Source organism: Camelus ferus, chromosome 4, assembly GCF_009834535.1.
Source record: "Camelus ferus isolate YT-003-E chromosome 4, BCGSAC_Cfer_1.0, whole genome shotgun sequence".
NCBI classification, from domain to species: Eukaryota; Metazoa; Chordata; class Mammalia; order Artiodactyla; family Camelidae; genus Camelus; species Camelus ferus.
In genome coordinates this window covers 67,127,763-67,154,808 of record NC_045699.1, presented here as the reverse complement: position 1 = coordinate 67,154,808, position 27,046 = coordinate 67,127,763, and the positions used below count along the sequence as shown (strand labels likewise).

Sequence of the window (27,046 nt, the reverse complement as noted above, 5' to 3'; positions counted from 1 at the left end):
AAGAAAGCACATCCAACTAACTAAAGACATGAAATGTCTGCTCTGTGCAGCAGCCGCTCCAGGAGGCCCTTAGAGGAGGTGGGGGTGTTGGCAGAACCACAGATGACAGGCAGACCTGGATGACAGCCCAGAGGTCCTCCTCCCTGGATGAGAAGACACGGCCAGCCCAGCCACTCGGCCATCCGAGATGGCTGAGTGAGCCCTGGCCCACATCAACTCCAATCTGGGGGGGACTCGGGGTGGCATGACCCTGCTTTCGCAAAGCTCACTCTGCAGCAGGGGATGTGAACATGTCCACGAAGTCACAGGAGCTCTGGCAGAGGCAAGCAGGAGGACCCCCCGAGGTCACTGGGGAGGTGCTGTTTCATGGGGACTGGGGCTGGCAGGGCCGGGGTGGGCAGGGAGGAGCTCTGGGGTGTCTCCTAAGCAGCAGGAGGTCCTGCTGAGGGAAGACCGGCCCGTGGCCAGAGCCTGAGGGCCAGGGAGAGGTGCCGACCAGGCTGAGGAGAGCCATGGGGCCACAGCACGCAGGGCCCTGCATACGTCCTGCAGGATTTTTAATCAGAGAAGTGACAAGATCTAATTTACAATTTTAGAAGATTACCTGCCTGTGGGAAGGTAAGGGCAAGAACTGAGGTGCTACGGTAGATGGGAACGGAGCAGCAAATCATGACGAAGATGATCATGGAACTGCAAACAATCATGCAGCACCGACTGTGTGCAGACCTCAAACCACCTGCTACAACCCTCGAAATGAACAGTTTTGGGGTAATTCTGTGGCCCACGGAGCTAAAGAAGGAAGTGTGTACCGGAGAATCAAGGAGCCTGGCTCCTGAGCTGCCCCGTCCACGCGGACCTCCTGCTCCGAGCGTGCTTGCCTCCCGGTGCACCAGCCTGTGCCTGGCCAACCACACCCTGACCCTCTCCCTCCTTGGCCTGGGTCTCTTCCCCCTCACAGATGGCACCTCCTGGCTCCTCCTCCAGTCTTGTAAGGGTTGCTGTTTGCTAGGGTTCTGGTTTAGCTCTCTCCTCACTCCACACACTTTCCCTGGGCAGTCTGATTTGTATCCACATGCTGGGTTTGGCCGGCCTCACACACCAGCTCCCCTGTCCAGACTCTGTCTCCTGTCACTGCTTACTTCTGCCTCCACCAGGGAGAGTGACAGTCTCATGAATCTCTGATTATGCCACGTTTTTTCCTGCCTCAGCCTGATTCTTCATCCACCCTGCTCCCTCCTCCTAGAATTTCCCTTTCTTCCTTACCTCCTCTCCAAACTCCTGTTGGTCCTTCAAGACTCCACGTAAAACTCCTCTTCCTGGGCTTGTCCCAGGCGGAACCAGGTGTCTGCACATCCTCTCTCACTCCAGTTATCACAAGACACTTCCTCAAGGGCAGGGCCAGATCTCATCAACGTGGTAGCACATTTTCTAGGACAATTTCTTCCCCAGAGCAGACAATCACTGAACAAGTGATTGTGGACCAAATCAGGTGTTGAATTTACTCCATTAAAACCCCAAGTGTTTCCGGGTGTGAACTGCTGCTGTCCCTATTACTGCATTTCCTCCTTGTGCGTTTGCTCAGTTAGACTCGGGGGTCTCTGGGAGACCACAAGATGCTCCGCATCCTACTCCTCTCTGCTACAGAGGAGGACAGTTATGATGTAAGAAGTCAGTGGCAGCAACCAAGAATTTACCAGGGAGAAAAAAGAAAGTTTCTGATCACATACCATAGACAAAGGGGGGCTGACGAGTAAAGGGGAAATTAAAAGAGAATTCAAGTCGTAGGCCTGACTGTATCTTTTACAGACTTAACTGCTCAGTAGGAATCTGTGGAAAGCAACTTGAGCCCTAGCGGCCGATGAGAGGGGGCACGGGGCACGGGGCAGCACTCAGAGCGGAAAGAGGGACGAGCCCCGCCCAGAGCGAGCCGCAGGGAGAGGAGCCCCTGCACCGCCAACAGCCGCCTCTGCATCTTCGTTTCTGTTGCTCCGGGACACAGGGAGGACGGGACGTGGGAACAGGAGGACGAAAAGGCACATCAAGGCCACTCAATGAAAGTGAAGAGTCTGGGCCGAGGGGACAGGTCCTGTGGCTGAGACGAATGAAGAGGTCACCCGCTGAAGGAGAAGTGGCCCAGGGCACCAGCGTGAGATCAGCCTGAAAGTGAGGACAGAAGGGAATGGCTCTGCCGTCGGCGGAGCCTCAGAGCCAAGTGAGATCCGAGCTCCTCGGCGTCTGGCGGGGACCCACCTGCCAGGTGCTGGGCTGGGTTCCTTTGCGTGCGCCACCTTGCCTAATCCTCTCAGTAACCTTTTCATTGGGAACATTTTCACTTAACAGAAGAGGCGCAGTGAGCGCTAGAACTCGCGTAAAGGTTAGTCCACATGTCCCCCAGAGTTGTCCTCGTCATCTTAAAGTTGCTCTGAGGTGTCATCCGCACCATCAGGTACACAGAGCGAGGTTATTCAAACAGGAATGCGGGGTCCACCCTGAAGACCCTGTGAAACTGACGATGCCAGGGACTCAAACTCTGTCACTTACTACCTCAGTGACCCTGACAGGTCGCAGTCTCTCTAAGGCGGTAGAAAGGGAAAAGCCACATACGGATCTGGACAACGAACGGCCTGACCACAATCCGGGGAGGCAGAACAGCTGTAATGGTTAGGAGCGACGACACCAAAGTCCGCCCAACACAGGTTCAGATCCCAGCATCACCAGCAGGAGCTGGGTGCTCTGAATTTAGCAAGGGCGTGTGCCTCCCCGTACACATCTTCTTGCGATGCAGGCAGAACACCAGGATGTGGTGAGCACGTGCAAGTATAATTCCTATTCTGATTTTCCCCATTCCTTGCCATCCCTGGCACTATTTAAGTCCTGCTTCTGAGGGCCTCAGGACAGGACCCTCACAAAATGCACTGTGCCTTCCCTCTGCAGGCACATGAATGAAATCCAAGCGGCTCCGAGGTCTTGAGGTCCTGCCAGTTCTGACCTACCCCTCCTCTCTGACCTGGTCTTGTTCGTGGCCCTGCACCTACACCCTCCAACCTCACCAGCTGCTTCTGGTCCCCCACCCCCTTACTCTCATTCCCACCTTGGGGCCTTGGCCCTTGCTGTTTCCTGTGCCCGAAACACTCTTTCCTGGGTCTCTGGAGGTTGACTCTTTCTCCTCCATCAGGCCTCCAGTGGTGCTCTCTCTCAACACCTCACTTTCTGGCTCTATAAGATAGTCGATTTGTTTACATGTCATCAGAACACAGCTTCCGTTACACCTTCTCTTTCCACCATATCCTCGGTGCCCAGAACAGTGCCCTGCACACAGTGGGTAATTTAAAAATATTAGGGAAAACCCTGTAAGATTATGTAATGCTGCTGAAGGAACGAATGACCCTGATTATGACTTGCAATTAGAGATAATCTGGAGAAACTTACAGGAAGGCTTTCCACTCGTCCCCTTTTCATCCTTGGGACTGGGTTGGTTAACAGTTTGGAAAATGCAACTATTTCTGATTCGTGGATATTTTTATATAAACAAGAACTGCATTTGTCACGGCATTGCTTATAAAGCCAAAAAATGGAATCAAATTAAATATTAAATAACAAGAGACTGCTTAAAAATTACGGTACAGCTATCTGATAAAATATTTTACAGTCGCTTAAAATATTTTAGAAGACTACTTCATGGCCTGAGCCCATACCCTAACCACAGCATCTACTGAGAAAAAATATAAAATCCTCATTTTTACTTGGAATTGTAATCAGTTAACCCAACACTCTTTGGCTTATTTCCCATAACCTGACTGCTTAATGAGATTAAAGGAATGCCCTACTTACGAGATTAGGTGTTACTGGAGGAAGAAAAAAAGAGCCAGCACTTCGGGAGACCATGGGCACCGAACGCTCGTTTTTTCTGAAGCACCTAAGCAGGGAGCTACAAGAACGGATAGGTCCTCAACGGAATCAACAAAACTGAGAAGTCCGTGAACGTGATGCCTGCTGGTGCCCCCACGGACAGCCATTTCAGTGGAGTCATTTCAACGGTCCCCAAAGTTGTTGCTCACTCTGTGATCACTCTAGATCGCTCCGTTGATCTAGAACGGTGTGTTTCAAGAGAGTTTATAAGGATCACCGGTAGACCAAGGAGAAGTAAACCCCAAAACTCAAGAAACTGGTTCTACCAAGGATGGCGCCTAGAGATGAAGACCTTCTGGTACCACCCCCAGTAGATCGTGGGCCACTGCAACAAGGGACTGACCATTTGAGGCCAACAATTTCTGCCACTTGACTCAAGAGATGGATCATTATTCCAAAGTCTGTTTGGTAACCAGAGAATTCCAACTAGAACAATGTAGGGGAGCTTTACCAAGCCTTCCTCCTCGTCCCCTGCCCCAGGAACTGCCCAGAGGAGATGGGGCACACCCTGCCAAGCCCTCACTCTCTCAACAAACAGGTCAGCATCCTACGTGCTGCCGACAACAGCTCCAGCTAAATAGATGCCGAGGGAAATTTCATTTTCTTCCCCCCAAGTCAGTCTTCGACACATTATTCAATTAACATGGCCACTAAGCCGCAGACAGCTCCATATAAAAGCCCTTCAGTTATAGAATACATTTTATTATGTGACAATAGTTGCCAGCACGATTTATTTCCTTTGATGGGATTCTGCTTTTTCCTTGTTAATTTAAATCTGTATTTTCTAGTGCTGATTCCAGGTCTGTGTGAATTTTTAAAATGTTACCATTAATCTTCTGAACCCAGTGGCCATATATAATGAAGACGGCTCTGCCCAGGCAGCTGCGATGCCCGCTATCCCCTCCGACTGTCGGGGGCAGTGCTGAGGGACCGGCGGCTGGGAAGGCAGGGGCTGATTCACGGTTAGAGACAGATGTCACTTTTCTCTCTCTCTCTCTCTCTCTCTCTCTCTCTCTCTCTCTCTCTCTCTCTCTCTCTCACACACACACACACACACACACACCCACACACACGTAACCAAAAGGCTTCACGGTGTTAAGTCACTCCCATTCTTCTTCTGGCTGTATTCAAACCGCCTCCTGGGACAGCAATTTTCCATGTGTGCCCCAGGGACCTCTGGGGGGTCCTCAGACTCTTTTGGGGAGCCCACAAGTCACCACCACTTTCATAATAACATTAAGACATCACTTGCCTTTTCTCCCCTCATCCTTTCACAAGCAGACAGAAAACTTTCCTAGAAGCTACATGACTTATATGTCATCACACTGATGTCTGCTTAGGTAGTCTTGTGTTTTACATTTATCTTAGTTTTAATTTTTAAATGTAGATGAACATAACCCACCTAAACAAAAGCTCTTTTGAATCTTCATTTTTTTTTCCCCCAGCAGGATGGAATCCTCAATTTTTAAGACTATGAAATCCTAAACCAAAAAGTTTGAGAACCACTGTTCTACTGCAGCTCTGTGAAAGACTGGACACCTAGCCAGCGAAGCGGAGTCAGGAGTCTGGGTGCAGTAACCCTGGGTCAGGATGTGCCTCGGACACGAGCCACCTCTGAGTCAGAGTGACAGACTACTCAGATATTTAAATGGTGTCCCCAAAACAATGAGAAATAATATTTGTTTATAGACTTTCACGTGCAAAGAATCCATGGTTGAAAATATTTAAAAGATTGAAAAAATTCAAATTAGGAGGATGAAATGATACATATCCTAAACAGATTTGAAGGGCCAGCCTCCAATCTCCAAGGTTCTACAACAGCTAAGGAGAACAGGGAAAAGTAATGAAGATTCAGAAGATTTTCTACGAAACAGTGAGCACCCAAGTGAGGTGAGGGGAGGGAGGGAGCAACACACATCCTGCATCCTCATGAGGGCCTATAAAAAAGTCCTACAACAAGATAAAAAGAACATTACCTTTGGGAAAAATTTTACTGTAGGGGTTAGGAAAAGTTATCTGCATTAGAAATAATGCAGAAATAAAATTCAAAAAAACTGATTAAGTAGTATCATGGATAAGCTCCCTCTGCCCTGAGATTTTCCAGAATGCAGAGAAAGAAAGAACACAGAGATGACAATGATGAGGAAAAATAGCAAAAATATGGGGAACTAGGACCAACCTAAATATTCTAGGTGTTAGAAAGAAATCAGGACAATTAAAGGAGATGTAACTTCAAAAAACAGATGAAAGCTTGCCTGATTAAAACAATGTCCAGACAAACAAGCCCAACAGGGCTCCCAACATTCCAAGCAAAATCAATTAAGGAGACTCACAGCTAAATAAATTCTAATTTCAAGACTAATTTCAAGACTTAGTGTAAAGCTATAGTGATCAAGAGAGTGTGGTACTGACAAAAACACAGACATACAGATCAACAGAACAGATGAAGAGTCCGGAAACAGACCCTCATATGTATGATCAATTGATTTTCAACATATATGCCAAGACAGTTTGATGGGGAAAGAGTGATCTTTTCAACAAATGGTGCTGAAGCAACTGGAGAGCCAAATATGAAAAAAAAACAAAACTCGACGCTTACCACGTACATGTACAAAATGACCCGAGAGAGTCACAGAACTATTCTAGAAAAGAGGAAAGGGAAGCAGTAGATTATTAAGTTCAGAAGGCCTGGGGTTTGATACTTTTTATTTAAATGCATCTTGACTGAACAGGCATAGCATGGCCTCTTTTAGAAGAAAACACAGGAGAAAATCTTTGTGACCTTAGGTTTGGCAAAGATTTCTCAAACAGGACACAAAAAAAGCATAAACTGTACCAGAAAAAAAAATGATAAACTGGATTTCACCGACATTTAAAACTCTTGTTATTCAAAAGATGCTGTTACAAAAGTGGAAAGGCAAGCCACGGACCTGAAGGAAAAATTGGCAAACATATATCCAACTTACAACAAGGATATAAGCACAACTCTTACAACCTAATAGGAGACTCATGATCCAATTTAAAGCAGACCACACGGTCTGAATGGACACTTCAGTAAAGAAATAAACAAATGGCAAATCAGCACATGAAAAAATGTCCGAAATCAGTCATTAGGGAAATGCCCATTAAAGCCACCATGAGATATTACTACACATCTGCTGGAACGACAGAAATTAAACAGACCAACAGCATCAATTGTGGGCAAGGATGAGAAGCAACTGGAACCCTCTGCATTGCTGATAGGGATGTAAGATGGTACAACCACTTCGGAAAACAGTCTGCAGTTTCTGAAAAAGTTAAACATATCCTATGGTACCAGCCAGCCATCACAACTATACAAACCATTACATATATAGAACCCAAGAGAAATGAAAGTAGATGTCTTTACAAAGACTTGCACACATGTGTACTGAGCAGCCTTATTTGTAAAAGTTAAAAACTAAAAGCAAGCCAAATAGCCAACAACAAGTGACTGGATACACGCAGTGGTGGAGCCGCACAATGGATGCTGCTCGGCCATCAAAGAGGAACGAGTGATACATGCAAGATGGATACATCTCAAGATAATGATGCTAAGTAAAATAAGATGATAAAGAGTCTATTTGTACATGTACTCTTTTTCCATTTGCATAAAAAGTATAGAAAATGAAACTAAATTCCTTTCCCGGGACACTAAATGCTAAAGGCTAGGGAGACACAGTTATGAAGGGAAAGAAGGCTGAATGAGTAGAAATATTCTGAATCACAAGTTTTCTTTTATATGTGAAGCTGACAATAAAAAAGACCATTCTTGTCCCTTTCGCTGAAAGAAATACATTAAGAACATGCTCCAGGTGATTCAAAATTAAGACCTAAGAATGGGGACGTAATGGGACAAAAGGACCAGCATTTACTCTTTCTCTCTGGAAATCTAGCCTGAGGAAATAATCTGAAACATAAGAAACGACTTATCTGAGATAAAAAAACAATAACATAATGTTTGCTGACATTTTCGCAGGGCTTGCCCTTCACGTGCATCATGTAATCCCCCCCGGATCCCACAGCTGGGCGCCGAGATCATCTCTATTTGACAGAAGGTCTCAGAAAGGTTCAGGAACCTGCCTGAGGGGGCACAGCTTGGATATGAACCCTGATGGGACAAATTACAAAATGCAGCTCCGAATCACGATGCACTATGCAAAAACTGGGAAGAACATTATGCCTGATTCAGAATATTTTACAGATATAAAACAATGTTTGCAGGTTTTCTGGGTGGGACTGGGAGAGGGTGCTTATGACAGGACACGAGTGAGGAACTCGGGCACAGACTGTGGGGAGAGTGATCTCAGCCACAGGAAGAGGCAGAAACCCAATCCTTATGGCCTATTCCTTTGTAAGAGCAAGGAGTTGGGAAAATGTTCACATGCTAGTGGGGCAGACCAAGGAGAAGGAATGAGCCAGACATTCTTGCATCAACATAGCCAGATGTCAAAGACAAGGCTGTTAGGTCACAACAAAAGGGAACAAAACAGAAACCAAGTCGCAGAATGATGCACGTGTAAACCGCAACACCAACAACCTACTTCTATGGGTACACACAGATACACGTGCCCCAGTACAAATTGGGCCTGAAGGATAAGTCAGCTGACAGATGTGATGGCCCTGTGCTAGTGGCAGGACGGGGAGGCAGGGCGATGCCTGTGGTGTAGACAACAGAAGTCTCTGAGGTCCGAGTGTGGATTTCTTCCCCCTGCTTTTTATATGTTTTTATATGTTAATTTTTCTACTGAGAAATTATTTTTCTTTTTATCAGGAAAAAAAAAGATGACAAACACTAAGAGGAGAATTCTAGGAGGGTGAGGGTATATGAAAGCACTCTGCACAGCACTCAGCACTCAAGGAGCACCTAGTTTTCCAGATAACGTGGCTGCTGACGGACAGAGACCAGAGGTAAAGGGCACAAGAAAAGTAACGGGATGGGGGAGGGATGGAGGAGGAATATGCAAAAGCCGCAATGATTGAGTTAGGGTGGTGGGAGAGGGGGAGGAAGAACACAGCAAACAGCGAAATGAAATTCCACTTTATTCCTGCAAAACACCATTGGGAAGAAGTCATCTGTGACACACAGCTTCTGTGCCAGGTGTAAGGACGTGCTTAATGAATGCCATTTAATGAAGAAAAAGGCTCTTATAAAACACCTGGCACAAGCAGGGTGAGGGAGTCACGGGAAAGGGGACCTTCGCCACACCTGCTGGCATTTTAATAAGCACCTTCTAGAGCGTCCGCTCTCCAAGGCTGGTCAACGGTGTCAGAATGAGGTCCCTGACCATTGCCCACATTCACTGACAGTCTGGGGAGGCTTATTTCTTAAGGACCATATGCTCAGGTATTGGATCGCCCTGGAAGGTAATTAAAATGAATCATCTTCAGCTGGAAGGGCCTGACCAGCACTAGCCGCCTCCTCAAAGACTTCACAGCCAGGATTCCAGCTCCAGGTCCCCTGTGCTTCCAACCTGAGGCTCTGAGTTACCATTCAGATCTGTGAAGACCCAAAGAGGTGAGAAAATACCACAATTTTTTCTTGTAACTTGGTTCTACTAAAAAAGAAAGTCAGTCATTTTAATGACTCTAGGTCTTACAATATTTTTAGGGGTGGCAATTTTTTTTCTCACTGGTTTTGGAGCCAACCTCAGAAAGAAATTACGACGTGGAATGTTTACCACCCTTTCTCATGATCTGATGAGACATTTTGCTTTGTTTTGTAACTGACATCAACAAAGAGGTTTTACAAAACCTAAAATGAACCCATTTCTTCTGCAATAATAATTCACCACCTCAAACTTTCTATGCCCAGACCTGAAACTTAATTCCAAATATATCTACTAACTTGATGCCAGCCAAGGGGAGACGAACCATGGTTGTCAACAGGCATATAAGGCTGCTACTATAATCAATATATTGTGACCAACTCAGTCTGCTAGTTTCTAGCTAAGCTCCTACTATATGTCAAGCACTACATTTGGCCCTGAGATAGTTTTTTTTTTAAAATGATAACTGTATATTACTAAATGAAAGAAGCCAATTTGAAAAGACTACATACTGAATGATTCCAACTCTGTGCCATTCTGGAAAAGGTAAAACTATGGAGACAGTAAACAGATCAGTAGTTGCCAGAGGGGCCGGGGGAGAGAGGAACAGGCACAGCACAGAGGATTTTTAGGGCAGTGAAATGACTGTTTGTGATATTATAATGATGGACATGTGTCATCATACATTTGTCCAAACTCACAGAATGTACAACACCAAGAGTGAATCCTAACGTAAACTACAGACTCTGGGCGATTATAATGTGTCAATGTAGGTTCATCTTTGGTTAAAAAAAAAAAAAAGAAAAAGCCATTCTGGTGAGTGAGTGATGCTGGTCACGGAGAAAGTTATGCATGTGCGAGGTCAGGGGTATATATACTAAATCTCTGTACCTTTCTATTTTGTCGCAAACCTAAAACTTCTTTAAAAATAAAGTCTTTTAAAAGTGATTTAAAAAAACCAAAACCCAAATAAGACTCAAATCTTTCCCCTTTAATCCATAAGTAAAATGAAACACACATAGAAATCCTCTTTCTCATAAAGTAAAAGGCTCTAAATATCATAAGATATACAAACAGAAGGCTGTAACGTTATATGCTTTGATTTTTAAAGCCACGGCACAAAACAAAACAAAACAAACATTGGCTGAGTGCCTACCATGCACCAGGGACTCCACTAGGCCCTGTCAAGAATCCAGGGACATGGGAGTCCTGGTCCCAGCTGCCAAGAGGGAAGAATGTGGTCAGGGAGAAAGGGCCGAAGCAATGAAACAGCAATTCAAGAGTCAAGACAATGACCTAAGACATGTCACAAAGCAGGAGGGGGGCAACAGACGCTTCTGGAGTCAGAGAAGTGGGAGATAATATCTGATTCATGATTGGGAGTGGCTCTCTGGAGGCAGGGACACGGAATACTTTGTTCCTGGAATCATCTGTGACTTGGACAGTTACCACTTACTGAGCACTTGCACTACTCTTTACGCTTCTCTCTCATCTCTAATCTTCACAACCCAGCGGGGTTCTATGGGTCAGGGGAAAGAGGGTTCAGAGAGGTTAAGGAACTTGTCCAAGGTCACACAGCTAAAGGAATTGTCTGAGCTAGGATTTGAGTTTATGCTTTTCCCACTATGCCATGTTGCTTTACCAAGACAACACAAGCACAAAAGTATAAATGCAGAATGTTCATTTTCCATTGAGGCAACCCATTTGCAGTGATCAATATAATTTCAACCTACCAACTTGACTATATAATGAGTTTTCCTCATGGGCAACACAGACAAACACACAGACACACACACACACTCCAACCAAATCACTCCACATTGGACAAGGGGGAAAAAAGCTGCCACTGAAAGACTAAGGAAATCACAATTCCAAACTCCCCAAGTTCCTAAACGCATAACTTTAAAGTATGTGCAGCTCGACAGCATATGGCAAATCAATTACTAGTTTAAATCTTAAAACAAAAACATGGCAAGTGAGGTGCAGAAATAATCAAGAACAACAGTTCAGTTTAGATTACAGTGGGCCACTAGAGTTTTGAATACAATTAATCATCATTCCAGGCAATGGGAAGCCATATTGACACTTACTCCTAATTTGAATATTTAATTAGGGTGAAGTTCTTCATCAAATTATCGCAGAACTGGGAGAAAGCCTGGAAGATTTGCACAATTACTATCTTAACCCCTTCCCAGCTGCTCACCTGTGAGTGCAGCTCTGTGCGGGAGAAGGCCTGCGCCCAGTCTGACGCCGTGGGAACTTGGTGGGGGTGCCGGTGACTCAGGCTGCAAGGGGCCAAATGGCGGCAACAGAAGGGTCTGAGGGAACGAACTGCCTGTGCTCAGAGTAAACTCTGAAAGGAATCCTGGATAAAAACACAAAGTCCCATGCCTGCATGCCCACCACGTGCCTGGTGTGGCACTTCCATATGTTCCCCCATTTGGTTCTCACAACAGTCCTGCATAGAGGTATTCTTATGCCCGTTTTATAGACAAGGAAACCGAGGCTCAGAGGAGTGTTGTAACTTACTCAAGGTAACATTGCTTGTGAGTGGTATAAAGAAGGCCAAGTTGCTCATCACACACACACACACACCCCTACCTGCCTTGTACTTACCAAAAGTGAAAAGAGAACAGTTAACAGTCAACAAAAATGTATTTAAAGCTGTATTGTGGATATTTTGCATTGTGCAAATAAATCGGAGGAGGGGGGCAACCAAAACCCAGGCCTCCTCAAGCAGCATTCTAAAATTCATCTCTTGGATTCAGAATGCACCACTGAGCTCCCCAAGTTGGGATGTCACGATGATGCTGCAGCCAGCGGCTCAGGAGATGGGTGAGGCGAGGGGCAGCCAAGCGTGAAGAAACGGCCTTGGACACAAAGCTGAGACATGTTGTTGCCACCCAGACCCTGCACCAGGGAGCCTGGAAGATGTGGTCATGGCAGAACACCACTGGTGTCCAAGGGGAGGGGAAGGTCAGTGGCAAGACAAGAAAATGTGATTTTTCTTTCTTTCAAAAATCACAGTGGCTCCACAACAGCATTTATAGCTACTTATCAGTTTGGATGGAAGATTACATTTCCTTCAGGTCCTCTTTCTCACCTATGAAAAGACTTTTATTGACATTTCACAGATGCCATGTGATTCTGTGTGACCGAAAGTAACCCATTTTCCCATGCAGCGTCCCCCGGAGACCCCCAGACGGGACCAAAGGCTGAGTTTGCACATCACACAGGGCCACAGTAGGTCTAGAGGTCCTTCTGCTTCCAGACCTCACCAAGCTACTTAGAATGAGTGATGTCCTCGTAGTTTCTGATTAGCCATCTTCTTTTAGAAGCTTGCAATGGGTTCGATTACCCTCTTGAGGATGTCGCCAGAGCTCCACTGGCCACGGCCACTTCATAGCAGGTGGCGGATGGCGGGACAGAAGGGAAGAGCTGGGCTGGCAGCAGGAGACCCAAGATCCGTCAGCCCTGCTCCCAGCCTGCTCGTTGCGGCAGCAAGAGGCATCGGGAACTTTGAAACTTTCCTTTGTATATTACATTAATCCATATAAGAAAATCTTTTTTAATGAGGAGTGATGTAGTTACAAACTCTCCAGAGCCATAATTAGAGCAAACTAATTGAAGTTGTGTTTTGACACACTTTCCAAATTCACGGGTGCCGGATGACATATTCACAACACGGCTGCTGCACAACCATGGCGACAGCAAAATCATTAGGCTAATAACACGTATTTGCATTCTTATCATGCCGGCAGCTCTCCCTTAAATACTGTTTCTACTACTGCTCCTTTACTGTAAGTTTCCACAGAAAGATATTAACAGTAATTATTAGTACTTTAGTGGAATTTTAATGTTAAAGAATAACAACCTGCATTAACATACACTGGATGCCGAGTCCTCTCCTTAACCACCACTGGAAGGTCTGGGGGTTCCTCCTCTTCCCCCCACCCCACAACCTGATGGTGACGAGACCATTCCAGCTTCACTGAGGACAACCACTCTGAGCCCACCCCCAGGGGGACCTGAAGTCCAGGTTTCTGAACTGTTGTTTGATGAGACAAATTTTTTTTTAAAGGACATTAAAATGAAATAGTTAAGAAATCTTTTCCAAGCAGCTCAAAAAAAAAAAAAATCAACAATTTACAGCACAGTCTTTGGTAATAATACTAATGAATTCCAGGAGGACATGCTTTAACCACTCTGCCACCACCCTTTCAGTGATTAAAGACAGACCTGAAATAACGGGGATGTGAGAAGGACCAGCGGGGGTGGGGGCGGGCCTGATCTGTCAATGGGGAGGCCCTGTGTGCCACCAACAAGGCCAATTTTTTGGATGCTTAACTCACTCACACACAGAGAGGAAGACTCGACAGTTCTAAATAATGGTTATTAATGGCTCCCTCCTCCAAAGTGACAAATTACTTCTGGAATTTGGACTCGAGGAGGTATGAAGGGTGAAGGCAACGTGACAGGAAATGCCAGCACCCGGGGTTCCTGCTCACTCTGCGGTGGAGCAGGGCCTGGCCCTGGAAACAGTGGTGGTCAAGGACCCTCCTCTCTGGGCTTTCGGCGGTGCTACAAGGGCCGTGACCACAGCCACCCCTACCAGGCGTCTGAGAGCATCTCATATCCATGACCAGGGCAATGAAAGGCTTCTCATCCCACCTCCCGGTGGGGAATGTGGAATGCCAGGCACATCGTAACGGGGAGGTGAGACCTGGTCTCAGCCCCACTCTCCCCACGGGCACAGCACCCAGTCACCTCCGCCAGCCCCGTTGGAACCTTAGGGTTAGACTAGACAGTCACTAGAACTGGGGCTTCTATAAATAACTTGGGATCAAGAAAAACAACCATCACATCATTTATCTTTCAAAATCCAAGAGACAGTGAGGGCTCAGGACGGCACTGCCTTAACTAAAAATGAACACTTGTGTAGAATTTCAAACTATTTAAATATATATTTCAGGATAGATGTCTAATCTCGACTGGGGAAGATTTAACTGAGTGAAGAAAATGCTTTCTTAGAAAAATGTCAGAGACCATACTCCTTTAAAGCTTCAGAGTTTTCAGTTTCTTAAGCTACCATCCTTGGACCAATCTATTATTTTTCAAGTCACTGATTACTCAAGAAACAAAAAAGAAAAAAAAAAGGGAAACTAACTTTCATAGCTGCAGCAGCACTCCAAATCACAGTATTTATTCACTACATTTTAGTTTTATTACACTTGAACCCTACAGTGCCAAAATACCTACCTCTATTATGAAAGAGATGAAGAAAAAAGCCAAGCCTGGGACGGAGGGCAGCACACTTCCATTCCAGATGATCTAGTCTCATCTTATGAACTGAAATATTTAAAGAGTCTCTAAACCTCACTGACCCGGCTTTTAAAAACAAGGAACACATGGGCACGCTAGCTTTTCATCTTCTTCCAGCCTACTAAAATATCCGCTTCTCCAAAATTCAAGAGTAATGAGGCTGCCAAAGCCAGATTCATGAAAGGCCCTGTGCGTGAGAGCGCAGGCCAGGCGGTGAGCAGTTTGAACGAAAACAAACCCTATCAAAGAACCAAAGGCACGTTCTTCCCCTTCTTGCCCAATCAATCTTGAAAGCTGTGCAAAACAATTTGCTTAGCAAAATGAAGCAATGACTAATTAGGAGGTGGAATGTGGGCTCTGGGCTGGAAGAGTTTACGCCTGTGTTTGGTCCTGGGAGAGCCCATGTCACTGGCTGCAGGAGACACTGAGGTGCAGGGAAGCCCCGAGGCTCCTGGAAGGCAGAGAGGACAGGAGGGTGGGACCTGGGCTCCAATCCTGGCTCCTCTGAGTCCTAACGCTCTGCCCTTGGCTAAGTCACCATCTCTCCAAGCTTTGGTTTTCTTGTTTCTTGAAAAATGAGGACACGATTATTCACCTCACTGCATGGTTGTGAAGATTAAAACAATATATATGGAGTGTTTACACAATGCCTGGCACAAGATGCTCAAAAAATTGTAGCTGAAATAATAACGATGATGGTGATAATCATATTTATTCTGATAATTATTAATATTATTATTCAACTGGAAACAAAACATCTGCTGCTCAAGAAGGGAGTTCAGGCTGGATGCTACCCTACCCACAGGCAAAAGCCCCACCCAAACAAGTCCAAAAGGCCTTCGAAAAGTTACTGCAAGCAAAGGATTTTATTAAATATCCAAATTGATAATTGAAACCCGGCCTTGAAATAGAATAGCATGGGGGTGGGGAGGGCAGGGGCAGTAAAATACCAGGAAATTTCGCTTAACACTCATTTTTGCTTTGGCGGCTAGATTTACACTGAGAGGCCCAGGTGAAATATTCCATGGAGCTCCCTGCAAATAGACTGTCAGCTTCCACTCTGATAAAAGGTAAAATATCCTCCTCTAAGTGGTCTGGTTCACAAAACCGACCCTAAAGTGAACTGATAAATCTGTTCTGACACACGGAACACTATTTTCATAATCCTGAAAAAGGCCTTTCTCCAGACCCTGGAGCTTAAACCAGCTGTGCCAAGAGCCCTCGCACACTTGAGAAGCAGGCATGGGAATCATTTCACATTATAACCCCGCTTTCCGGAACAAGCAGCAGCAGCACGCATAACCGTTGCGCCCACCAAGAAAAGCAAGACTCCCACAAAGTCACAAAAATCACAACGATAACACATTTACAAGCCGCAAAGACCTTGTCAAAGAGCGGATGTGTGAGTGAAGGCGGGGGAGGCCAGCTCAGAGGGGGACGTCTATTGACTAATAGTCGATTCTTCATTAAATAGAAGCTCTGACTTCCCAAGAAGCCGTATTAAAAATTAATATCAAAAAAGTGTATTGCTCAGCCTGAAACTCATCATTCATATCTAACAATGCCAAACTGCATTCTAATGAAATTTCGCCTTCGAAATCACTCTGACACCAAAACTAAGTCTGATACCGTTACAAACGCAGTTGCAGCTCTGTGACACAAGCGTTTCAAAGATATTCAAATAACCTTAGTCTGTAGGTCTCCTTCACTCCACCCTCATGATCACCAGAATAAATCAAACTGCCTGTTGCCCTGCTTCGTCGCGGGCTCTGGAGCCCTTCACAGGGACCCTCTCGTGTATGGCCCCCACATGCTCTCCTCAGGCATCCATCACAGCTCACATGGACTGGCCCCTGGCCAGTGTCCACACATTTCCCTCAAAGAGTGAATGCCGTGAGCGCCCCGGCCACACGTGCAGGCTCCAGGCGGTCCTCACCTCCCAGCTGCGGGCAGGTCAGGAGCCTGGAGAGGCTGCAGGTGAAGACAGCCGCGACACCTGGGGCTGCACCCCAACCGCCAGCCCCTTGAGGCACACGCTCCACTCAGCTGTGAACAGGGGACCATGAGCCTCAGGGCACGGGGACGGCCTGCCAGCCAAGGGTAGCTCACCTGCTGGGGTTCAAACCCCAGCTCTGACACTTAGCTGTGTGACCTTGGGAAAGGAATTTAACCTCTTTGATCTCAAGTTTCCTCATCTTAAAAAGGAGGGGAAAACAGGACGCAACTCACAGCTGTTTTAGGATTAAGTGAGTTTTTATTTGTTAAGCACTTGAACAGGGCCTGACACCCAGTAAATGTAATATAAGTCTCTGTTGGTTGGATGGATGGACAGAGGGAAGGAGAGATGTATAAATATACGATATCTGGTCCCATGTATCTAAACCAGCTCACTTCACACATTCAGTAAGTATTTTCTGAGTGCCACCATATGCCAGGCTCCTGGACTTCAAAGGCCCTACCATTTGGGGGCCACACATTTTTCACTGAATACTTACTGTATCACATGAGGTGATGCAGTTGAAAGTACTTGCTAAATTTTGATACACAGTGATGCAATATTATCATCATTATTTCTGTGACTAACCTTTTCTGAGTCTTTAAAGAAGAAAAAGGAAACGTGAGAATCCCTGTCATCAATAAGTCAGCAAATCTAGTCATAAGACCAAAGATAAATATGACAATGACAGGGAAACATGAAATGCCAAACTGTACGATGCAGGCGACTGGAGGAGAGGAAGACAGAAAATGACACGACTGGGTTTTCCAGAAGAGGCGAGGGTGCGGCTACGTCTGGAGGGTGGACAGCAACAAGCTTCAGCATTCTGGAGTCCAGTCTGCCCCTTTCGGGGCGGGGGGAGGTTGGCACAGGGGCTGGGAGAGCAGAGGTGAATCTGGAATGAGGACAACGTGACCAGAAACCAGGAGACCAGCCGAACGCGAGATGACTGGGAGGCACGTCAGTTAACAGGAAGCCAGTGAAGGCTCCAAACAGAACAAAGAACGTGTGCATGTTTGAAAATCCCAACAGGATGGCAGGCAACCTGGGACTTTAAAGTTCCAGGCAAAGAATGTAAGCGTGGACTGTTTACCTGAAATAATACTGAGCCCCAGAAGCGAACCTCTAATCTAACTGATTCCGTGTTCTGATCCCACCCCTCCAGAGGGTTCCTCTTGGTGATATCCCTGTGGTTGATGCTTTCAGTTGGAGTGGGTGGAGGTACCACAAGCAGAGTGAGGACACTTGCACTGTGCGGTGCCCACACTCACGCCCCCTGTGCTGGAGCGACAAAGCCGGGTTACCGCCTCCGTCTTCAGAGGAAGGTGGCTTCAAGGAAGGATACAAACACGTTGAGTCCCCTATCTTCACAAATGTGTGTGGTTTTTGTGTAAATGAAAAGGACGGCTAATTCTTCCAAGTAAAGCCCAACCCACAGTTACGCCCGGACATGCCTTGCAGAGGGACGAGGTCCTGTAGGCCTCACTGGGACAGTAAGGCCCATGCCCCTGCCAGGGGGACCAGGGCAGAGTGCTGCCCGGGCCCATGTACCTCAGACCGTCTCTACTGTGGAAGTGAAGCTCAAAGTCCACGTCATAAGTTGTTCACTATTAGAGGAAAAAAGAACCACTGGACTCAGCACTTGGCCTTGCCTTCTCATCTTACCTGATGCAGGACACACACAGCCCTTCTCATAAATGAGGAACTTTTATTAAACAATGGCTTTCAACTCCAAGATGAATTCCTCCCAATCCTCTGGGCCAAGCCTTCTCCTATTAAACCTATAAAGGAGGAGAAACTGCCAGGCCTCCACATAGGCAAATACCCTCAGGCCAGTTCTGGCCACCAGGTGGGGTGGGATGGGGGCGGGCAGACACCTCGGCAGGAAAAGGAAAACAGCCCCCCTGATCTGTGCAATCCTGGGACCCCCGTTCAAGTCCTGCAACAACACAGCAGGTGACATCATCTCCTGCGGTATGAAGACCATCTTATAATCAGACACTTACAGGAGGCAGCCAAGGGTTTTAGGCTGTCAGCTCAGACAATGGGACTGTGGCCGGTGAGCTAAGGCTTTGGCCCTGCAGCAGGCTCACTCGGTGGGTGGATCCAGTGGTACACTGATCCCGTGTCGGCAGGACGGTGCGGTCAGGGGGCCAGGACGGAGCCCAGCAGCTCACGGGCTTCTGACAGCGGGTGTGATGTGGACGAGCCCGGGCACACATGGCCTGAATGCTAGATCACTGCGCACGGCTTTCTCTCTCCTTTAGGAAGAGCCATTAACCTTTTAGATGACAGCCCTGGGGTCGGAGTGACGGAACAGTTTTTGAGGTCAGCAAGGAGCTATGTTCTCAAAACCTGACATCGACATGCAAAAGTTGTGACTGAATCCTGGTGTCCCTGAGAGGAAGACTAAATGCATGTGACAGATCTTCTGCAATCAAAATGCCCCATTTCCCAGAGTATCTGTCACAGATTGATAACATCCATGCAAAAAGTTAAGTACAATTATGTCTGTCACTAAGAAACATACTTCGGAACGTGTGACTGACAACTTGCTGGAAGCTGACAAATCACCGGAAGATTCCCGGGACAACGCAGAGCAGCGCCTTGCACCTTATAAGGGAAGCTGGGCCCCAACCTACACCGACACCGGGGAGACGCTCCCGGGAGGCCGCAGGGCAGGATTCCAGGGCCGGGGAAGGAGCGGCCGCTGTGGCTCAGGGAGGGAAGATGACACTTTCTCCCAGGGGTGGTGTCAGTGGAGGATCACAGGATGAGCCTATGGCCTGAGGTCTGGGGAGCAGATTGAACTCTGGAACCACAAGGCCACCCCAGCCCACATCCACCCAGACGGGAAAGCCCTGGAAACACCACACTCTGGAGGCCAGGTGATTTATTTCAGCTGGACTCTGAAAGGGACAAAAATACCTGCAGTGCAGCTCCCACACGCCAACACTGGGATGGAGACACGGGGCGGCCCGATGAGGGCCCTCAGTGCCTCCACCCGGGGAGGGCGCCACAACAGCCACTCCACAGGCCTCCACACTTGGTCCCCGACCCCAGCTCCAGCTCCTCCAAGTCACCGGTGGCAAGGCGACTGCGGGCGGCCCTAACGTGCAGGCTTGCTGTCTGGACTTTAGCTAGGGTCAGGGAATCCGATACATTTCTTAAAAAGGCTTAAGAAGAACCACTGAAGGTCAGACAAATCCAAATGCTGTCTGAATACTGCCAGCCGCTGGGTGCAAATGACCTCTTTAGTTGTTTTATTCAATGCCATGAGGTTTTTTACCTTTGGGGAGTTCTCCATATTAATTTTTTTAATGTTAAGCCCAAACCTACCACCCTGTAACTTTAGTTCACTTGATCGAATTTTGCCTTCAGGGGCTCCCAACGCCGCATCCCCACCTGGAAACACTTCTCCTTTCCCTTCTACACGTTGACCATTTAGATACCTGAAGCCAGAGGCTGCATCTCTACTCAGATCAAAACTCGGTGATTCCTCACACTCAAGTTCAAATCTCGATCCAGGTTAACTTTTACAGGGTGGTGGATGGCAGTGGGCGTGCCCCTCCTGACAGACCTGACCGGCGCGGGACACCGCGTCACAGAACGTGCCTCACCATGCACACCGGGCTGTACTGCAGCCACTCAAGCTCGTGCCCAGCCCCATCATTTCCCACAGACCGCCACTAAGCCCGGTCTCCTCAATTTTGTTCCCGTGCAATTGATTTTTTGAACCTCAGGGGCTCTGTCCGTTCTCACCCATCACCTTTCATCTCCCGGTTGCAGCAGGGTGTTCTGGCTGCAGAGAAGATGCAGAGTATTGATTCTGTCATTCAGCACATCAGCTCTCCCTAATGATTCTGTGTCATCTGCAAATTTGATAAGCATGCCTCTGATGTCTTTATCAAGCCACTGGTTCTACTGTTCAGCAAGCCGGGGGGCAGCAGTCTACCAGGGCCCCTCCTGGGAGGGCACAAAACTGTGCATTCATCCACATTCTGGAGCTACTGGTGCTCCATCAATTGCAAATCCACCTGCCTCCCTGAGCCTTTCCAAACCTTGGTACCAGCCTCAGTAGAACCTTCTCTTTCCAGTAGAATCACATGTGAGAGAGAAGTGGGGGCTCTGGCTGAAGTGAGAAGGTGCTTCCTCTAACTGCACCTGCCTGAAGGCAACAGTGCAGAAGAGAATCAGAAAAGCCCAGATTCAGGGACCCTAACATTTGCTGTTCCACCCCAGGCTGACTCGCAAAGCTGAGGCCAGCCTGGGAGAGAAGTGGGGACGTGGGAGCGTGCCTGAGGCCAAGGCCAGGCCCATCCTGCTGACCAGTGTGTGTGAGGTGGATGGGCAGAGGATGGAGCAGTACTGCTGCCCAGAGAGGAAACAGAGGCTCCACTTCACCAGATGAAGTGGCATGCCCTTCCTCACTTGGAAACTGTCAAGAAATGAGGGTAGAGATGCATGTGTGGGAGATAAAGGTTTGCTGGATGAGGAAGAGGAGCTCTGCAAACACCTCTTATCCTGCCTTTTGCCACGAACTTCAAACACTGTGTCCAATTCACTGGATACAGCCAAGGGGCGTCCATCTCTTCGGGGGGCTGCCCATCCTGAAAGGACAACTCCTATCATCTGAGACCAGCACTCTGCAACAACAGGGAGGAAACAGGCAGGAAGTGCTCGTTCCAAGGAAGGCCGATCTGCTAGGACTATAAGGCCCTCAGGTGATGACCCAGTGTCTCTGAAAAGCCCCAAATGGCCCCCTTTGTCTGAAATAAACTGGGGATGAAAGCTCGCCAAAAAACAGCAGGAAATTCTTTGAAATATGAGTGACAGCAGAAAAAAAGGAGGCGGAGCACACGTTTTTAGCTTTTGAGACACAAGCTCCGGCTTAAGAAGGCAACAAGGTCTGCTACTGGCCCTCCCTGGCTCCCTTCACTCCCCACAGGGATTTGCAGGGGCAGTGTCGGGGAAAAGGGCCTGTCCCGCTGCCCCTGGCTCAGGAACCTGCCCGCCGGTCCCCCAGCCTCCTCCAACTTTGGTCAGTAGAGGGCGCTGCATCACCACGCTCTCACTCCAGCCTTGGTTTTGCAACTTGATCCCTGGGTCCACACAAAGACCACAGTTGAACATTACGATTCTGGTTCAACATTACAAGAGAAAGAAGCAGCGAAACACAAACTTGCTATTTTATGATGATATCATCTATGTAAGAAGTACACAGAAAAATGACTTGAAGGAAATACAGCCAAAGGTTATGAGCCTTTGCTCACTGGAGATGGAATTTGTTTTTTCATTATTTTCTAAACTCTCAGTTTTCTATAAGCTACAATTCCTCTCATAATCCGAAAAATCTGAGGCGTACTTAGGGACTTGGGAGTCGTCTAGGGGTGGGGAGGCTGCAGCATAGGGTCCTAGGCCACTGGAGAAGCATTTATTGCAAAACTGAATACATGCCTGTACCTGGGCTGAGCTCTGGGAGATAACAGGCCCTGGACAAAATCCCTGCCTTCAAGGAGTTTACAACATGATCACAAAGTGAAGGCATAATGGCTGAGAAGCGTTCTGAGGGAAGAGCCTGGCATAGGCACAAGGCATTCAGGGAAGGCTTCCTGGGAGAGGTGGCATTTGAGTTGACATCTAAGGTCGAGGATGCGAGACATACCCGATGCACAGGTGTCCACATGAGCAAAGGCACAGAAGCACAAAACAGGAAGGGAAGAAGAGGCTACAGGTTCAAAGTTTGAGGCTTGGGGACGGAAAATACTGCAAGCCCTGGGAGCCAGACGTGGAGACCTCCACCCTACAGGCCCACTGCAGACCCCCACAGTGGGAACACAAGCAGCACCCACAGCTCCACCAGAGAGCAAGGTGTCAGGCTCCTCTGGTGACAGATTCCAGAGATCTGAAGCCTCATGGAATAAAGTAACATACTCATCATTTCATAAATCTTCAATGGAAAATTTGAATAATCAGCATTTCATTTTTTTAAATGAAGACACTGGATAGGAAAACAATACAAAAATTGAAGAACACGCACAAAAAAATCCCTGATGAACCAGGAGGCTCACAGAGGTGTGTATGCCACCTGTAAATTACCACACAGTGAGAGAGGAGAGCTTGGGAGAGACAAGTGGTTTTTACTGGGAAGCCTTAATGTAACATTCCATTATCCCACTGCATACTGGCTTAACTCAGTCAAATCAGAATACATTTTATATTGACTATTTTGACATTTGTTTTATATGGCAAGTAAAACAAAACTGATCCAATTTCCTTGCAGCCATTGTAAACCATAAACGGTACAACAAGAGGTTATAAAACACACAAGCCTTAGAAGCCTTGTTCTGAGGCACTGCCTCCAGCTCCTGTGTTCTCGGGTCCCCTGGCTTCTGCTGCTGGTGACTGTGTTCTCAAGCTGATCAACAAGCTTCTGGGGAGATCACTCTTCCTGCTTTAACCAGGAGAATCTGTGCTCATGGAAAGTTAAAACCTGCTCTGAGGAGGCGCCTATTTCTAGGCCCTTCCAGACCATGTGACATCAACAGGGAGCAGCTGTAGCCTCTCCAGGGCCCCGAGCACAGGTGAAGGTAATCGCAGCGAGGACTCTGGGCATCTAGGCAAGAATTTGCAACTGCTGAACTAAGCTGCGGGAGCCTCGTGTTCCTAAACCAAAGACGCTCCCCTGCTCAACCCACAGCTCTGGGAAGCCCGCTAGCTAGTCACAGCTCTGCACACCAAAGTGAAACTGAAAACCACTACTCAAGCTTAAGGCGATGCCAGAGGTAATTAAGTTTCAGTACTTGGTTTGTGAAACTGCACGAGAAAGACTAGACTGTCTTTGCGGAGGGTGTCCCGAAGGACAGTCCCCTGAGCTGCCTGTGACAACGGCGTTCTTTTGAGGGAGGGAAGCTCCGTGGGGGGACCAGGGCCAGAGGGCCGGGCTACACACCCACTTCTCTGCACTCCCGGGGGGCAGCGTGTGACTGTGGGGCCTGCGGAGGATCCCCCTTCCCCCCTAACAGTTTTGTCCTGTTCCTGACAGGTTTTGTTCATCTCTCTTCGCCCACGTGGAAGCTTTGCGATCCAGTCTCACTGACATTACGTCCATCTCCGTCTCGCCAATTCTTACCTGTTTTATTTACTTTCGTAATTCCTTTCTCAAACTTAATCTATCGTTGCTGTTTGCTCCTTGTCCTCTAATAACTTAGCCGCTAATGACGCAGAGGATTTTGGTCTGCCAGGGTTCTCTGTGCCATCTGCTTTTGCAGACGGGCTTGAGACCACTACGACCTCTGCTGCGGCTAAAATCAGGTAAAATCAGGTGCAGAGACCAGGTTGGTCACCCAAGTTTCTTTGTGGAAACAACTATTAAAACCAACAACCCCCTCACCACAGAAAAACTTCTCACTATACTCTCATACCCTAATGACCCATTTCTTAGTTTTCTGCTCACTGGGAAAAGAAACAATATGAAAACAAAAAAAAATTACGTACCAACCCTCCTGGGGTTAAACAAGTTGCTAGCCAAGGCAGAGAAGGAACCCCACCTTTTACGGCCAGCGTTCCCAGCCGCATGGCTACAAATCAGGGGTCTGTGTGCAGCTATGAGCTCTTTAGAAGAGCAAACCAATTCTAAATTGCATATTCTATTGTTTTAGAAGCCTGCAGAATATGTACAATAGAATACAGAATGGCCTTCACATTTGTGTAACGTGAAGATTTCTAATTGGTTTTGCAAAATCTCCTCTAAAGGTATATTGCTTCTGTAATGTCTCAGCAGATACTAAGTGCAGGCGTCCTAAAATGTTATGCACCGGGACCCAAGAGCACATGACTATCACATGCATGACAGCACGAGATGCCGCTGACAGGGCCTCACCTGGGAAGGTTGGGGGCCGGGGTGGAAGCAGCTGATGACTGGGAAGGCGTAGTGGGTTGAGATGAGTCATGATTTCTTGGTACTCTGCCCATTCGATACCAGATTCCCATGCTGTTCAGTTCCCTTTGGGAGAAAAGAGAAATCTTCATGGCACCTTCAGCACAAAATTACCTGAGCAACAAAGCAAACCAACTCACTGAGGAGAATCATAGCCTCAAATACCAGGGAATCGATTCTCGCCCATGAAGGTGGTTACATCACCTCCGTTTGTGCTCTGAGTGTCGCGGTTTAGCACCTCACGTGAGGGCAACGTCCCAGCTCGGCAGGCCATCTTCCTCACCGACCCCGATGGCTTTCCTACTACGTGCTATCAACAATTTCCTTGGTTCTCAGTCTGCAAAATTCTTATCTTGCCGTTTCATTGTGGATGTTTCTGTGACAATCCACTTTGTAGGGTCAGGGTGAGACAGGTGAGCAATGGCTGACCCGTATTCCCGGTTTCTAACTACGAGGAGAACGAGCCCCGCCCCGCTCCACGCCAGGCTCCAGGCCCAGGAGAAAGCGCCCTACTGCCCGGGCGTCACCTACAGTTGGCCGGGTTCTCAGGGTTAGTCTGGGAGACATCTTCACACCATAAAGCCCGAGGCACGTGCCCCATGAGCCACCACGACTCAGGGTGGTGACGAAAGAGCCTGGCAGACACCACGTCAGGGTTCCTGCTCCTTGACCTGCATGCCCACCACAGCCCGACCCCACGCCACTCAGTCACGGGCATTTATGAGACAGGTGTGCCCTTAGGAATGGCAATGGGATTATTTTAGCCACAACCAACTTCTAACTACTCAGCTGGACCACAGAACTGCATGCTGGGGTGTAAAGGGAGAGCATTTCTCCAAAAACTGAGAACAGATTTATCCAGGGGATACTTCTAGGAGCTTCTGAGCACCCCACAGGAACTATCCTAAACCACAGTCAATTCTTATTAGGCGGCTGCCTCCAATCAGCTGCACTGATTTCTCCACCTCTTGGTCACGGCCACGGTCAGGCCTCAGAGGAACCACTCCCAGTCTGAGGTTTCCGTCTCCCCAGACAACAAACCTCTAACTTTTGCAAAGAAACGTATTGAATTGTGCCCATTTTGGGAAAAAGTGACGAAGTTCTGAACACTGAATTCTCTTTCCTTAAAGATAACACTGGAATTGCCTTCTTCTAGAAAATAATTTTTGTCCCAAGATGAAACAAAAATACATTTTATTTAGCAATCTTTTCAAAATGATATAAAAAAGAGTCTAGTTTTGATTATCAAGACATATATGGTAAGAATCTATTCTTTAGAATTGTTTAAATTGGTTAAAATTGAATCTTCTAAAGTAGTATAGTTTGTAATTTACAAAAGCTGAATACACACAGTAACTGAATACACATAATATACGCAGTAACTGAAATTAGACCTTAAAAGTTCATTACTAAATTGTTGGTTTCTACTATTTGTATGTAAGTGGCTGTTTCTAAGGTACCTGAAGTATGGTTATTTTCTTAACTATTTCCTACTCCTGTTATCCTGTTTATTTAATGAATTTAAACCGTGTTGTAAAACGGGATTTTTCAGTGTATAGAAAGGGGGTGATCACAGAGTCCTCCTTAAGGACCACAAAATCTCAAGACAGAGCATTCAGACTCCACAGCTGAAAAGTCCAAACAAGCCACTGTGCCAAGATGAAGATGTCTATTCCTGTGATGCCCGCTCCCCACGTGCTTCACACAAACCCCGCAGATCCCTCTATGCCCAGCCCACATGCAGCCTCTGAGAAAAGGCCGTGGCTTTTAAAGTAAAGGGGACTGTCTGGGTTCAAATGTGCAAGAGGCAAAACAGAGCCCAGCCCAGCCCAGATCCAAGAGGCCAACCTCAAAAGTCAAGAAGGAGAACGCATCTGTGGGTACCTGCAGGGACAAGCGAGATGCTTCTTACAAAGCTGGCCAGGGAGACAGCACATGGCCGGGGGGCTGGAAACTACCACACTATTAACTTGAGAGACCCGAATTTTAGTTGACTGAGTATAATGAATGAACATCTATTATCTTTTGAACATCCAGCATCCATTCACCCCCTATTCTGACTCTATCCGCCCCTTCTGTATTTAGAGGGGCAGCCACCCCTCCTCATTCCTGGTCCCTGAGTTTCAGTGGAGCTGACTGCACTTTTAGCTCAGGCCTGGTCAATCAGAGAAGGACATTTTCCAGGTGTAGTGATGGGCTCAGGGTGCACATGACCCTGGTGAGATCAACCAAGACCAATAAGAACGACTCCTACTGTGGAGAACACAGGTTTGATCTTTGCCTCGGGACTTGAACCTGGAGGAGAAGTAGGTA

The 27,046-nt window shown here is 47.3% G+C and overlaps 1 protein-coding gene across 4 annotated transcripts in view; it reads right to left on the bottom strand.

Annotated features, from left to right (window-relative positions):
* MVB12B (multivesicular body subunit 12B) overlaps positions 1 to 27,046 on the bottom strand; it is a 263,550-nt gene that overhangs the window by 74,818 nt on the left and 161,686 nt on the right. For all 4 annotated transcript variants that reach the window (XM_032478454.1, XM_032478455.1, XM_032478456.1 and 1 more), the window contains one exon: positions 24,677 to 24,799. In XM_032478454.1, the coding sequence (XP_032334345.1) occupies positions 24,677 to 24,799 (123 nt within the window). The remainder of the gene's footprint in view (positions 1 to 24,676; positions 24,800 to 27,046) is intronic.